Source organism: Clupea harengus, chromosome 10 (genome assembly GCF_900700415.2).
Source record: "Clupea harengus chromosome 10, Ch_v2.0.2, whole genome shotgun sequence".
In the NCBI taxonomy this organism is placed as follows: domain Eukaryota; kingdom Metazoa; phylum Chordata; class Actinopteri; order Clupeiformes; family Clupeidae; genus Clupea; species Clupea harengus.
In genome coordinates this window covers 17509407-17524291 of record NC_045161.1, presented here as the reverse complement: position 1 = coordinate 17524291, position 14885 = coordinate 17509407, and the positions used below count along the sequence as shown (strand labels likewise).

The window sequence follows — 14885 nt, the reverse complement described above, 5'->3', positions numbered from 1 at the left end:
ATTTCAGTTCTTTATTTAAGCCTCAGAAAACACATTAAGGGAAAAACCCTAATTTGCAAAGGCACCACAATATGTAAAATTTTACAAACATGAAAAAGAAGTGTTAAAAAAAACGATAGTAAATAGTAAAATTAATAATGAAAATAAGAATGAGAAAAGTATTTAAGGTATAGTAATAAATAAATAAGATAATAATAACAGAAGTAAAAAGTAAGAACTAAGTAAAAGAATAAAATAAGTTAAAGACCTAAATAAATCCTGTGTGTGTGTGTGTGTGTGTGTGTGCCGTCTTCTTACACTAGAATCTCGTCGGACTCATTCAGTTGAAAGGGATTGGTCCACAATGCTGTCAGTCCACTTTAACCAAACCTTTCACTAATGAACTTCGGCCTGGCTCTGCCAAGTCAGTGCCTTTTAACCTTTAACCTCTCTCTCTAAAAGTGGGTCAAGCTTTTCATCACCAGTTAATTTCCTTGCAACAATGGTTTCCAACACATGATGTACTTGGATTGAATCCAACATGGTCAGGTTAAAACAACTACTTGCTGAGCGGCCTCGAGCTGCAAGGAACATACTGGACATTGATCGCTTATCCGTGTCATTGATCGCTTATCCGTGTCAGAGACAACATGAGCAAATAGATACCCAGCTGCTGCAACTTGTCTGTTAAATATCAGTACAGATCTCTTAGGTCTCAGTCAGTACTCTGGGGCCTGTTGATGCTCAGTCAGTCAGTACTCTGGGTTAGGGTTAGGGTTGAGATGCTAGCAGGCAAGCAGGAGCTGTAGTGGCCAGTTCGAGACTTAACTGTTTTCCAGAAATCCCCAGGATTGTGCACTTGATACCTTGGTGTCTGAAGGTAAGCCAACAGGAGGGTTCATTAGTTTACCTTGCAGGTGCCCAAGCCATTTTTCTGGAGAAATGCAGTGCAGGAGGCTTGGTTCAGTACCATATTTCTAATTCTGCAATACATCTTTTTAAAAGCTGCATGTTTGTCAAACACAGTTAGTTAAAAGCTTTGGTAAAATATGATAAAACCAGATCAACAGCAGGTATGTTGAGGGTATCTGATAAGTCATTGTGTAAAAGGTCATGTAAAAAAGCTCTCATTAAAATGTTTAAAATGTCTTTTCACTTTTCAGTCTCATGTCCTGAATTCAAAGTATGGGACAGTGATCACTCCTCCCCATGTCTAAGACTCCACTCGCAACATGTGTGTCAGGTCTGTTACAGAAGATCAGCTCAATTAAAGGAAATTAAAAAAGTTAAATTAAGTTTGGGTGAGTGAGTTCTGTTATTAACTGGGGGAAATTAAAACCATGGGAGAGCTCTTTAAAGACGCCTCCAGTGAAAATCAAGTTTTTGAAGTTTTGACGCATTGTAGTATATGTAAGAACCACTTTGTCATATAAACAAAATCAAATCAAAGAAAGAGTTAGACAAAGTTAAATCTTAGAAAAACACCTGATTTAGAAGAAGCAAACAGGTGAAAACTCGACCAGCGTGAGGACTGGTGAGGTTGGGAGACCCCAAACAAGACCTGAGGTGGCCAAAACAGCAGTCTCACAGGCTGTGTGTGTGTGCTCACACACTACCAATTGCTTCTCCCCTGAGATTAATTTACAAAGCATCTGATGACTAAACTGAGCCCAAGCCCATTCCACTTACTTTGTGTGTGTGTGTGTGTGTGAGAGAGAGAGTCTGTAGCAACACACAGATGGACCGTCCACAGCTAAATTCCATCACACATCTGAATCACAATCCTCTAGTCTACATACCAGTGTGAGAAAAACTCAACCCCAAGTAGATTAGAAAGAAAGCACTTCTAGGACTGCCAAGGATATGACAATCCACACTTAGAACTGCGAGTACCTATGAAAAACGAATGTATTTCGTATTTATCATATCCTTTCGAATTAGTAGCCGGTACTCAGCTCTGGCCAGCTGAATTACAGAAAAGACTTAAGGCTGCAAGCTCCAAACGGACAATCTATATGTGCAGAAATATGATTTCAGGACTCCCCTTAGCTATTGCGCGATATGTCTCCCCTTGCGTGTCACCTAGGCGGCAGAAGATACATTACTTCAGTGGGCAGCTGGAAGCAGTAGCCGAGCAGCGCTCTAGTCGCGCAACTGGCGTAAATTTGTAGAGCTTTACGGCAAGTCGTGTTTCAGTTGCCAGTATGCGACAACATGTGAATGTTCTGATTCGACAGTGTAACGTTGTATGATCAATTTATTAATGTGTGCGTTTACGTGTCAGATGTGTTGCACCGCTAAAACATAAATCTTACTTACTCGTATGTACTTAACCATTTAACAAGTTTGTTAACGGCGATTTCTTCTTATACTGGATTCTACACAGCTAAAGTTGACAGGCTAACTCGTCACAATCTAACCCTCAGCCCTATTATCATTCCTGACTTTAAAGCGACATAAACTGAAATGTTGTACTTAATCGGACTTGGCCTCGGAGATGCTAAGGATATTACTGTTAAAGGTCTTGAAATAGTGCGCCAATGCAGCCGTGTGTATCTTGAAGCATACACGTCCATACTGACAGTGGGGAAGGAAGCACTGGTAGGTGGTGTTCTCATCATGCAGAAGTGCTTTTACAGGTTTTTTGATGTTTAATCATATTTAGGCACCAGTGTTAGTGCAGGACTATATATAATCAGTGCTTAAGGCAGCTTTCTGTGTGTTGATATAGTAAGTTTAAAGGCTGACAATAGGAAACACCTTAACCACTGACATGTTAGTTCATGGTTTGCAGTTAATTAACTTCTACATCTTGCTACAGTCTGTATCAGAGGTAAGTTGTTTTGTGGTTTCAGCTGTGCAAGAACACTTCGGAGAAAAGTGAAAGGGTTTATATGAATTGACAAATGCTGGATATGATAATGTGGTTTGTGTTCTGTGCAGGGTGTGATCTATGAGCATTTCTGAACCTATGGTTTGAGTATAAACTCTCCCTGAGACTATAGCAGGGTGGCGCCTGGCTCGGTCTGTCCCACCAGTGCTTGTCTGCTCAGTACTGCACGCACGATTGTGGGCTTCAGACTGTGCCTTTGTGTGTGTTTCTGGATGTGTTTGTCTGGATGATGTGTGTGTGTGTGTGTGTGTGTGTGTGTGTATTCTCAGGAGGAGTACTACGGGCGTGAGCTGGTGCTAGCAGACCGGGACATGGTGGAGCAGGAGGCAGCAGAGATCCTGAGGGGAGCCGACGCTGAAGACGTGGCCTTCCTGGTGGTGGGGGACCCATTCGGGTGAGGACATGGGGAGGGGGGGACGTAATTGAGTGAGGGACATGGGGAGAGGGGGACGTGTTTGAGTGAGGGACATGGGGAGAGGGGGACGTGTTTGAGTGAGGGACATGGGGGAGGGGGGGCCGTAATTGAGTGAGAGACATGGGGAGAGGGGGACGTGTTTGAGTGAGGGACATGGGGAGAGGAAGACGTATTTGAGTGAGGGACATGGGGAGAGGGGGACCCATACGGGTGAGGACATGGGGAGGGGGGGACGTAATTGAGTGAGGGACATGGGGAGAGGGGGATTTGTTTGAGTGAGGGACATGGGACGAGGAGGACGTATTTGAGTGAGGGACATGGGGAGAGGAAGACATGAGATGCATCCACCTGAATCCATTAATTCAGCCTAGCAGTCCCAAACTCAGGTAGTTTCAGTAGTTCAATAGTTCCTCTGCAGTGGACCAGGTTGTTCCAGTAGTTCTGTAGTTCCTCTGCAGTGGTCCAGGCGGTGTCCTTGTTGCCTCTGGTTGTTCTGGTCAGCTGTGGTTGCTGGAATATCTATGGAAACCAGATCCAGCTGGATACTGAGCTTTGTCAAATCCCCTCAGCAGAACCGGCTATTAACTTCACGCTCTCCTCTCCTCCCTCTCTCCTCTCCTCTTCAAACATTCCACCAGAATGACATGGGTTGCCATGACTCCTAACCACACACCCAGACAGAGAAAGGCCGGTTGAATAATCTCACTCAATCTCTCTCTCTCTCTCTCTCTCTCTCTCTGACTCTCTCTCTCTGACTCTCTCTCTCTGTAATTTGCAATGGCTGAGTTATTACAGTAGGGTGCGGGGAAGGAAATGGTTTAGTTGGAGAGGCGTGTATCCAAGCGGAACACTGCTGCACCGAAGGAGTAGTTCTGCAGCAGAACCCAGAATCCAGCGAGTGAAGCCCAAATGGGTCGATCCCCGGGTGGAGAGGGGGGCTGCCGGCTCGGACCTCAGGCTCTGTGGAAACGCACATGGAAAGTTCTGGAATGATTCTGACGCGGATGATTCCCTCCACACACCCATCTGCGCAGGCAGCTGAAGCGAGGAGTCACGGCAACCACAGCACAAAATGTTGAGCTCAGCGCTCGGCGTTCTGCAGGCCAAACCAGCTGCAGCCACATGAAGAGGGCCAGCCACTCATTTTCCACCATGGCAAATCTGAGTGTGTGTCTGTGTGTGTGTGTACGTGTGTCTGCGTGTGTGTGTGTGCGTCTGTGTGTTTTACAGAGAGTCAGGGAGGAATGCGTGGTTTTAATAAAATGTAATGATATATTTGGAGAAAGGGGAAACTGATTGGGGTGGGGGGGTTGCCTGAACTATGAGATATATGCATGCCTTGCTGTCATCAGTTACTATGGCAACGCTAATCAGCTCTGATGATGGGCCTCAAGGCAGCAGCTGAGTTGTCACGGTTGAGTTGTGTGTGTGTGTGTGTGTGTGTGTGTGTGTGTGTGTGTGTGTGTGTGTGTGTGTGTGTGTGTGTGTGTGTGTGTGTGTGTGTGTGTGTGTGTGTGTGTGTGTGTGTGTGTGTGTGTGTAAGAGAAAGAGACTCAGAGCTGGTGTGTGTCTGACTTGTGGTGTGTGTTGTTTCCTCTAGTGCCACCACGCACAGCGACCTGGTCCTGAGAGCAGTGAATGATGGGATACCGTACCGCGTCATCCACAACGCATCCATCATGAACGCTGTGGGCTGCTGTGGCCTACAGGTGGGGTTAAACACACACACACACCCCGTCAGCAATGATTACAAATACACAGAGCTGGCACTGATCACCCACAGAATCAACACGTATAAACACACCAACACAAGAACTGATAGAGAAAAAGAGAAGGGAGGGAGAGAAAGAGAAGAGAAGAGGGAGGGAGAGAAAGAAAGAGAGGGAGAGGGGAGGATGAAATGAGGAGGTGAAATGCATGACGGTGGGGGGGTATGAGAGGGGGCGTGTCCATCAGCACAAGGGACGGCCCATGAATAACCTGCAGGGCTATTGACCTGTCAGAGGACACAATGTGTGTGTGTGTGTGTGTGTGTGTGGGTGTGCACATGCTGTGGCCTTAATTTGTGAAGGATCATTTTGGCAGATGCAAAACAAGTTTAGTACACACACACACGCACACACCATATACACTGAACATAAAATGAATGTACACATCACAACTCCACAGCATGAAAACATGATCTCTTAGAGGCCATACTCACCATACTAATTCATCATAAATACACTCTCAGGTCGGAAAACAATGACACAGAAAACACACACACACACACACATTGATTACACACTCCACACACACACACATTGATCACACACACACACACACATTGATCACACACTCCACACGCTCCACACAGGGTAATTGCGAGGCCGTTAACACAAAGCCCAGTCTACAGAGAAGCGCTGGGTCTTTAATTAGGGACAGGGAACAGGCAGCGCCTCTCTCCTCCTTCTTACCTCTTTTCTCTCTCCCTCTCTCCATATTTCTACCTCTCCTCTCTCTTTCCCTTTCTCCCTCTTTCTACATTTCTACTCCCCCCCCCCCCCATCTCTGACCCTTTCTCTGTCTCACCCTCACCCTCTCGCTCTCTACCCCTCCCCTCTTTCTTTCTACCACCACCCACTTTCTCTTTGACCCTTTTTCTCTCTCTTTCCATTACTAACCCCCCCCTCTCTCTCTTTGTCTCTCTGTTTTGATTGGGTGTGACCTCATCGTTTGTTTACTCCAGTTGAAGTGGAATGTAGCTGTGTGTGTGTGTGTGAATGTAGCTGAAAGTTGTTTAGCAGCACTAGCGGTCAGCTGGAGGCATCACACGCGCACGCACACACTTCAGAAATCTCATATGTGACATCACACACACACTTCAGAAATCTCCAATGTGACATCCCAATCACACACACAGTTCAGTGACATCACACACCTGACATGTCTGCCATAGAGTCACTGTATTGGGCTGAGATAAGGTTCAGAAACATGGATCCAGCCCAAAGGAGTGTGTGTGTGCGTGTGTGTGCGTGTGCGTGTGCGCGCGCCTCGCATGTGTTCTTCCTGTGCAGCATGTGATTGTTGACCAGAGCACAAGTCTCCAGAATACCACTTCTTTCTGTACTAGCTGTGACGTCTCTCTCTATCTCTCCCACACACACACTTAAGAAATCTCCCATGTGACATCACACACACACTTCAGAAATCTCATATGTGACATCATGCGTGCGTGCGTGCGTGCGTGCGTGCGTGCGTGCGTGCGTGCGTGCGTGCGTGCGTGCGTGCGTGCGTGCGTGCGTGCGTGCGTGCGTGCGTGCGTTCTTCCTGTGCAGCATGAGATTGTTGACCAGAGCATGAGTCTCCAGAATACCACTTCTCTCTGTACTAGCTGTGACGTCTCTCTCTCTCACACACACACATGCACACACATGGATACACACACGGACACACTCACATAAGCGCAAACATTCACACACAATAACAGGAAGCACCTTGTCTCTGGTACTAAAAGCTACCAATCTACCTCAGACATCAGGGCCTGTTCACAAGGTCCAGCTCACCACACACACACACACACACACACACACACACACGCACCCTCACATGGGCAAACAATAACACTCTTTCACACACACACACACACATGATTTGAGGTGGTTTGTGGTAAGTGAGGAGATTCATATTTTAAGGTCGATTCCTGAGACAAAAAGGGCCCTAAGAGAGGGCTGAGTCAAGTGTGTGTGTGTGTGTGTTTATGTGTGTGTCTGTGTGTTTATGTGCTTGAGAGGGAACTCTACCATGTTTTTTTAACACTGGTGTGTTTATGTGTGTGTTCATGGTGTGTTCCACAGTACCACAGTCGTGTTGTGTATGTCATACCTTTGTACCTACCTGCAGATAGTCAGTCTTGCAGAATGTTTGTCTAAATGGTTGTTATCGTGTTACATGCTATCATAGCTTTTTGTTATTACAGTTTTTCTCGATTGCTAACACACATTTTTTGAAAGCATGCCTCGTTTTCTCAAAACTCTAAACACAAATCCCAAAACCACTCACACAAAATGCAAAACCCTTTATATCTCCTGCAAAATGCAACTTTGCAAAAGGGTATTTTGTTTTCAAATGACAAACACAGCCCATTATATGAGTAGACATTCTAAGCGTCGATTAAACACTGATGTGCTCAATGGAAAACACTACTATGAAATGGGAAAACACCAGTATGAAGGCCTTATCAGGAGCATTATGTTACTGTACGCTTACTCCTGTAGTAAAATATAACTGTATAATGTTTTTACTCAAATATAAAACAACACACAAATATACAGTAACAACTAAAATATTTCTTTATTTTTTCCAAAAGTGCTGTAGCCTATACATCACAGCAAACACAACTGAATGTGTAAATGATTTGCACAGAACAAACAATAGGATATAGGCCAGTACAGTCAACAACAAAAAAGAAAGAAAAATGTAAAATAAAAAAGGACAAAAAACTACTGCATCCTGTTCTAGCTCAAGACAATATTGACAATGTTGTATCAGAAATAGACCTACGCAGTGTTGTGAATGTTGTTGCATTTTGTGTGAGTGGTTTAGAGTTTTGAGAAAACGAGGCATGCTTCATGTGTGTAAGCAATCGAGAAAAACTGTAACATTGGATTGGATTACAATACAGTACAGTAATGTGTCAGGACGCAATCAGTTGTGGAAATGTATATGACTTACTTGCACATAGTCATAGCATAACTGTTTGACTGTCGGAGTTTCTGACAAAAGGCACCCTGTACACCTGCTTTATTCTCAAGGTGTTCCGCCTTAGAACACAGTCCACTGTGGCTAGGCTCACTGTATTGATGTTTAGGAATATGTCTTGGTCATCAATGGTTGCACTTTGTATTTGTTTACGTAATTTTACAGATACAGTACAATGGAAAATACAAGAATACTATGCTCCTGATAAGGCATTCAAACTAGTGTTTTCCTGTCATAGTAGTGTTTCTTACCTATTCCCTCTTCTGAATGTCCAGAGAATGGATGCAACTGAGAAGCGGCCTATATTTGGTTGAACCCTCTGGCCAGCCTCCTGCATGGTCAAACCATGGTTGACCACAGTGGCCTGAATCTCATCAGAGATAATGGCTCTCCTTCTTGCTCTTTCTCTTCATCCTCTTCCTCCTCCTCCTCCTCCTCTTACTCTCACTCCTCTGCCTTTCTGATCACCTCTCACTTTAATGTTGCCATCAATTGTTCTCCAAACCAGGAGCTAACCTGTGGCCATCATATTGCTAAAGCTTTGATTTCAAATTGCACAACAGCCTTGGAAATGGAAGTTTTGCCAATTGAATAGCAGTGTGTTCTGTCTGAACACAAGGAGGTTTTGGCATTGATGAAGTGTGCAAAGTAGAGAGGATGGTGTTTAGTGTTTTGAAGAAAGTGTGGTTAACAATTGAAATTTGTGTCTAAAGCAGATAATTGTGTGTTGTGTTTTGAAGAAAGTGCGGTTAACAATTGAAATCTGTTGTTATTGACCGGTGAAGTGGTTGTTGTTATTGACACTTTCTCCTTTCACCTTTTCTCTGGCAGCTGTACAATTTCGGAGAGACAGTGTCCATCGTGTTCTGGACAGACACCTGGAGGCCAGAGAGTTTCTACGACAAAATCAAGAAGAACCGAGACATTGGGATGCACACCCTCTGCCTTCTAGGTGAGTGTCTTTTATATATATATATATATATATATATAGAGAGAGAGAGAGAGAGAGAGAGAGAGAGAGAGAGAGAGAGAGAGAGAGAGAGAGAGAGAGAGAGAGAGAGATGCACACCCTCTGCCTTCTAGGTGAGTGTCTTTATAGAGAGAGAGAGAGAGAGAGAGAGAGAGAGAGAGAGAGAGAGTGTGAGATGCACACCCTCTGCCTTCTAGGTGAGTGTCTTTATATATATAGAGAGAGGGTGTGTTTGTGGTTGTGTGTGTGTGTGTGTGATGCACACCCTCTGCCTTCTAGGTGAGTGTCTTTATAGAGTGTGTGTGTGTGTATGTGTGCGATGCATACCCACTGCCATCTAGGTGAATGTCTTTATAGAGTGTGTGTGTGTGTGTATGGGGGGGATATTAACAACATTGAGCAACAGAAAGCCATACATGTGTCAGCAATTTCCTAGAGGTCCCGTGTGTGTGTGCTGGGTGAGTTAACACTAGAGGTCAGGTGCACACACACACACTTTTGATGGGTTGCAGGCCCAATAACATCCCTCACTGGCTGTTCCTTTGGGTGCCCCCACCATTGTTCTCAAGTGGTGTGTGTGTGGGAGGGGTGTGTGCGGGCGGGGGTGTTTGTGTGTGTGTGTGTGTGTGGGTGGGTGTGTGTGTGTGTGTGTGTGTGTGGGGGGGGAGGGGTGGGTGTGTTTATGTGTGGCCGAGGTACACACTACCCTGAGGGTGTGGGCATATTGGGCAGGGGGCAGGAGGTGTGGGGGTGATACACACTGACCTGGGGGTATTGCGCAGGGGTGGGGGGTACACACTGACCTGGGGGTATTGTGCAGGGGTGGGGCGTACACACTGACCTGGGGGTAGTGCATTGTCTCGGCCCTGTGCAATCAAGAGCACCAGTCGCCCCCAATCCATCAAAGACACGCGACCCCAGGGATCTACCCCCCAACACCCAAAATTACCACAGAGCCCTCCCACCGACCCCCCTAAAATTACCACAAAGACTGCACACTCTCATTTCCCTCTAAATCAGAGATGGGCCCCAGGGACATCAACCCAGAAAGCTGCTCTCTGTGTGTGTGTGTGTGCGTGTGTGTGCGTGTGTCACTGAGTATGTGAGTGTGACTGTACATGAGAGGGTCTGTGTGCACATATGACTCTGTGTGTGTGTGTGTGGCAGATGGTTAAAACACACCCTTGATTTATGTGGACTTTCACAAAGCTGTTGGGGGCATGATACACATTAAACACACACACAGAAACTCACACACACAACCTGGGGCACCTGTTTTTTTTATATTCCCCAGTGGCTCAACCTCGATGTGTGTGTTTCAGTAAGTGTATTTGTGTGCGTGCGTGCGTGCACGCGTGCGTATACGTGCGAGCGTGTGAGTGTGCGTGTGAGTGTGTGTGTGTGTGTGTGTGTGTGTGTGTGTGTGTGTGTGTGTGTGTGTGTGTGTGTGTGTGTGTGTGTGTGTGTGTGTGTGTGTGTGTGTGTGTGTGTGAGAGTAATAAGGTACTAAACATGAGTGCCAGTATAGACACAGCGACATAGAGGTTGCCACCCCCAAACACACTCACCTCACAGTATCTGGGGGCATCTATGTTATTCCCAGAAGTTTCCAGATGCCAGGAAGTGTGTGTGGGAGGGGGGGGGGGGGGCGCTGGCTGGCTGGCTGGCTGGCTGGCTGTCTTATTGATTACCCATTCTGTACACACACATACACCCTGACTCACTCTTGACTGTAGATTGTAGGGGTGAAACGATTCACAGAGTGTCTGTGTGTGTAACATTAAAGATGTGGCTACACCGGTACCCAGACCCCTGGGTCGATCTAATGCACCATGAGCCGATCGAAGGCCCGGTTCAAAAGTTCTGAACTTTAATGGTTGACTGAAGCTTTGCTGCTGATTCCACTTTATTATAAACTATAATTACACACGTGAGGTCTAAAAAAAATCATACCTACCTCCGAACCATTCAGTGCCTGTAGTAATAATGATAATAATAATAGCAACAATAATAATAATAATGATTATAATAATAATAATAGTTAATAATTTAGAGAGTGTATTTGCAGGATGAACTGCAGGTTATGGACTGACTGTATCACCAGAGACTTCAGACTCAGAGGACTGTAAAACTCAAGGACTGATCACACACACTCAAAACATGGCTGATCAAATCACACACAGACACACACTCAAAACATGGCTGATCAAATCACACATACACACACACACACTCAAAACATGGCTGATCAAATCACACACACACACTGTGAAAACATGGCTGATCAAATCACACACACTCACTGTGTTCCTTTCTTCTTCCAGATATCAAAGTCAAAGAGCAATCTATGCAGAATCTGATGAGGTGAGAATCCTTTTTCCCTTACTGGTGTGTGTGTGTGTGTGTGTGTGTGTGTGTGTGTGTGAGAGAGAGAGAGAGAGAGAACTGAGAAGGGCTGTCTGGTGGATGGTTTATTCTGATTTACATCTGTTCCAGTGGTTTATAAGAAAGGAGTTGTGTTGTTTGTGTGTGTGTGTGTGTGTGTGTGTGTGTGTGTGTGTGTGTGTGTGTGTGTGTGTGTAAGTGTGACGGGGCACCTGTGTGACCCGCCACTGCGGCCTGTAGGCTGCTGCCTTTACCGGACTGGGTGCAGGTGTTTTGTGTGTGTTTTGCGTGTTTGTGGTTCATGTCCGTTTACAGTTAGAGATGCATTTATATGTATATTTGTCTGTTTACAATCACCGCACTATTCAATGTCTTGTCTCTCAAATGTTCCGTTTATTTAGGTTAAAATCTCACGTCATTGTCATATTTCATACTGTTGTCCTACCGTTATCTAGTGTTTCGTCTTGTGTACATTTGTTTAGAGAATATGGCGCGATTAAGCGCGAGTTTTAAAACTCCCGGGTCAATCCGAGTTATTTTTGGATCGTTTGTATTCTAATGGTTATTGGCTGCTTTATAATATGTCGGCTATGCCGTCATTTAGCCTTGATGACTACGTTGGTGTAGTCCATTTTCCCAGCTATGTGGGACATTGATTGTTTAAATATGGCTGCTGTGAGCCAAGGTGTTGGTACCTGCCGATGACACACCTGAGAGTCATTATTGACATGAGCCAATTACAGGTGTTTGTCTAGGCTATTTAAACGTGCCTTTTCTTTGTTCGGGAGAGTTGTCGTGTTAATACGGCGTAAGTCTTACGAGCTCTCACATGGACTAGCAAATGTAGTCCTTTTTACTTATTAGTCGATTGCTAATTGCTCATTTATTTGTGGCTATGATGCCGAGATATTCGTCTTTTTGAAAAGTTTATTTATATTCATTTCTTTTTGTCATTGTTTTTACTGCCTTATGGGCCTTAGTTGGGTGAAATAAAGCCCATCTTTATGACCATCTTCTACCTCCTGAGTCCTCTTTGAGATTACATCTTGCTCAAGACGCAAAGCTATCCCGACCTTTAACAGTAAGAGAGAGAGAGAGAGAAGAGCTCATACACAGGCTGGTGTGTTTATGTTGGATGGCCCTCCACTATCCCAGCATCCTCTGCAGTGTCCAGGGAAACACATTTTATCATCTTAGCCTCTGAGAGATGATTTAACCTCATAGCATGTGTCCGCATGTTCAACCTCACACACACACACACACAAACCTGTGAGCTGATTGTGAAGGGCAGCATTCACACACACACACTTGCTCGCTCACTCACCTCGCAGTTTACCCCATCATTATTCCTCCAATGTGAACAACAGTAACCCAACACACCCCCATCCCATAAACCCCATAAACATCTTTAGTGTGTGTGTGTGTGCCGTGTCCCGTCTTGAAAGAGGCCCTAATTCCTCCCAGATTCATGATGGTGCTCGCTCCCTCTCCCTCTCCCTCTCCCTCTCCAGGAGACAGGACAAACACACACTCTGTGATTTTGGTCAGGGCGGAATGTTTGTGCCGTGGAGGGAAAAGGTTCTGTTCCTCTGTGGTATCTGGGGCAGATGGGACCCTGGGCTGGCTGTGCTGGGGCTCAGGTCCATTTGCCGCCTGAAGAGGCCCTCGTCACGTTCTGCACACAGCACTGATGGAATCACATTGCGGGGGCCCATTTGGCCCCTAGTTCTGTCTGGACAGGCGAAATAATACCCCCCCCCCCCCCACACACACTGCATCACTATGCCCCACCACTCCATCTCAAGACAGCAGCCGATTTCTGTCTCCTGTCCCGCTGATTTGACCCCACCCCCAGAAGGAAGCAGTGAATAACTGTGTTTTCACCCCTGTGCTCCCATACTCAGCAGTATGTGTGTCTGTGTGTGTGTGTTATGTCTCCTTATCGTAACGGAGGAGGTGTTTGTTGGTATAGTTACCCTTATCATGAGGGAGGGGGTTGTGTTGGAGGGCTGACAGGAAGCTGAGGCAGGAGAAAGGTCAAGAGATGTGAAGCTGGAGGGAGGTGGAGAGGTGTGAAGCTGAGTCGAGAAGTGTGAATCTGGAGAGGTGTGAAGGTGTGAAGCTGAGGTGGAGAGGTGTGAAGACTCCACCTGCATCTCACCGGTCAGAGGATGGGGCCTCCTAAATCTGCACCCTCCCCCCAATCATCTCCCCTCCTGAAAACCCTGTCCTCCTCTCACCTACTGTCCAAAGTCATCTGTCCTTTCCTCTTCCTCTCTCTCCTCTCTGTAGAGGCAGAAAGATCTATGAGCCTCCTCGCTACATGACTGTGGCACAGGCTGCTGGCCAGCTTCTCGAGATTGTCCAGAACCGCCGTGAACGTGGAGATGAGCTGGGTAAGTCTCTACCACACGCACGCACACACACACATACATACATACAGACTCACTTGTGTGACATACTAATGTGTGTGTGTGTGTGTGTGTGTGTGTGTGTGTGTGTGTGTGTGTGTGTGTGTGTGTGTGTGTGTGTGTGTGTGTGTGTGTGTGTGTGTGTGTGTGTGTGTGTGTGTGTGTGTGTGTGTGTGTGTGTGTGTGTGTGTGTGCGCGTGTGTGTGCGCGTCAGTGCTGACTGAAGAGACAGTGTGTGTAGGCTTGGCCCGCGTGGGTGCGGAGGACCAGGTGATCCAGGCAGGTGCGCTGCGTGAGCTGGCGTCATGTGACCTGGGTGGCCCCCTACACTCCATGATCGTCACGGGACACCTGCACCCGCTGGAGGTCGACATGCTCCGCCTCTTTTCCTCACAGACCAATGGGCTGCAAAGCCTGAAGATGACAGACAGCTCCACCTACGTATCATAAACACAGCATGGGGGGGGGGGGGGGGGGGGATGCTGTAAGAGTAGGACGCTGGGATGTCATGGTGATGAGAAAGGTTACGAGAGCGTTGTGAGGGAGTTGCAGAGAGGTTATGAGAGCGTTGAAAGTGATGTGCGCCTGAGGTCTGCAACAGCTGAGTCAGCTTCATTACCCTCTTCTGGATGTGTGTGTGTGTGTGTGTGTGTGTGTGTGTGTGTGTATATGTATGTGCTGAGTGTGTGTGTGCTGAGTGTGTGGTGTGCAGGAAATGCCACAACTAACACAGGAAACGGGGGGCAAGCTGGGACAGAAACCACGGCACGGCCCTTCTCTCCTGTGATAATGGTGTGTGTGTGTGGAGGGAACACACCAGTGGAGATGCCTCTGTTAGGAGCAGAGGGCAGGGAAGCGTGGCCTATGATAATGTGTGTGTGTGTGTGCACATTAAAGTCTCAAACCTGGTAAACGTGTGCCTGTTTCTGTGATGTGGTTTTGTGTGTGTGTGTGTGTGAGTGGAGCGAGCGATGTTAACACAGGACAGGAACGACACACACACAAAAAGCAGCTGCCAGTCTTCTTTTCCAACTGCTCCAGTTGAAGGGTCTGGACAGGAGCAACACAATGCTAACACACACACACACACAC

General features: G+C 46.5%; 1 protein-coding gene across 1 annotated transcript; it reads left to right on the top strand.

The window, feature by feature from the left end:
- The first annotated feature begins 2162 nt into the window (after positions 1–2162).
- Positions 2163–14259, top strand: dph5 (diphthamide biosynthesis 5). The gene is made up of 7 exons (XM_012841942.3): positions 2163–2580; positions 3142–3266; positions 4888–4996; positions 8859–8979; positions 11322–11361; positions 13675–13778; positions 14008–14259. Exons 1-7 carry the CDS (start codon positions 2446–2448, stop codon positions 14241–14243), a joined length of 870 nt encoding a protein of 289 aa, XP_012697396.2. The 5' UTR covers positions 2163–2445; the 3' UTR covers positions 14244–14259.
- Positions 14260–14885: the final 626 nt, after the last annotated feature.

What these genes read in the sequence shown, in the direction of transcription:
- dph5 (XM_012841942.3), top strand. Translation starts at nt 2,446, where the DNA reads ATGTTGTACTTAATCGGACTTGGCCTCGGAGATGCTAAGGATATTACT. An exon ending in CAGTGGGGAAGGAAGCACTG is followed by an intron (nt 2,581 to 3,141) that starts GTAGGTGGTGTT and finishes GTGTATTCTCAG; the next exon opens with GAGGAGTACTACGGGCGTGA. An exon ending in TGGGCTGCTGTGGCCTACAG is followed by an intron (nt 4,997 to 8,858) that starts GTGGGGTTAAAC and finishes TTTCTCTGGCAG; the next exon opens with CTGTACAATTTCGGAGAGAC.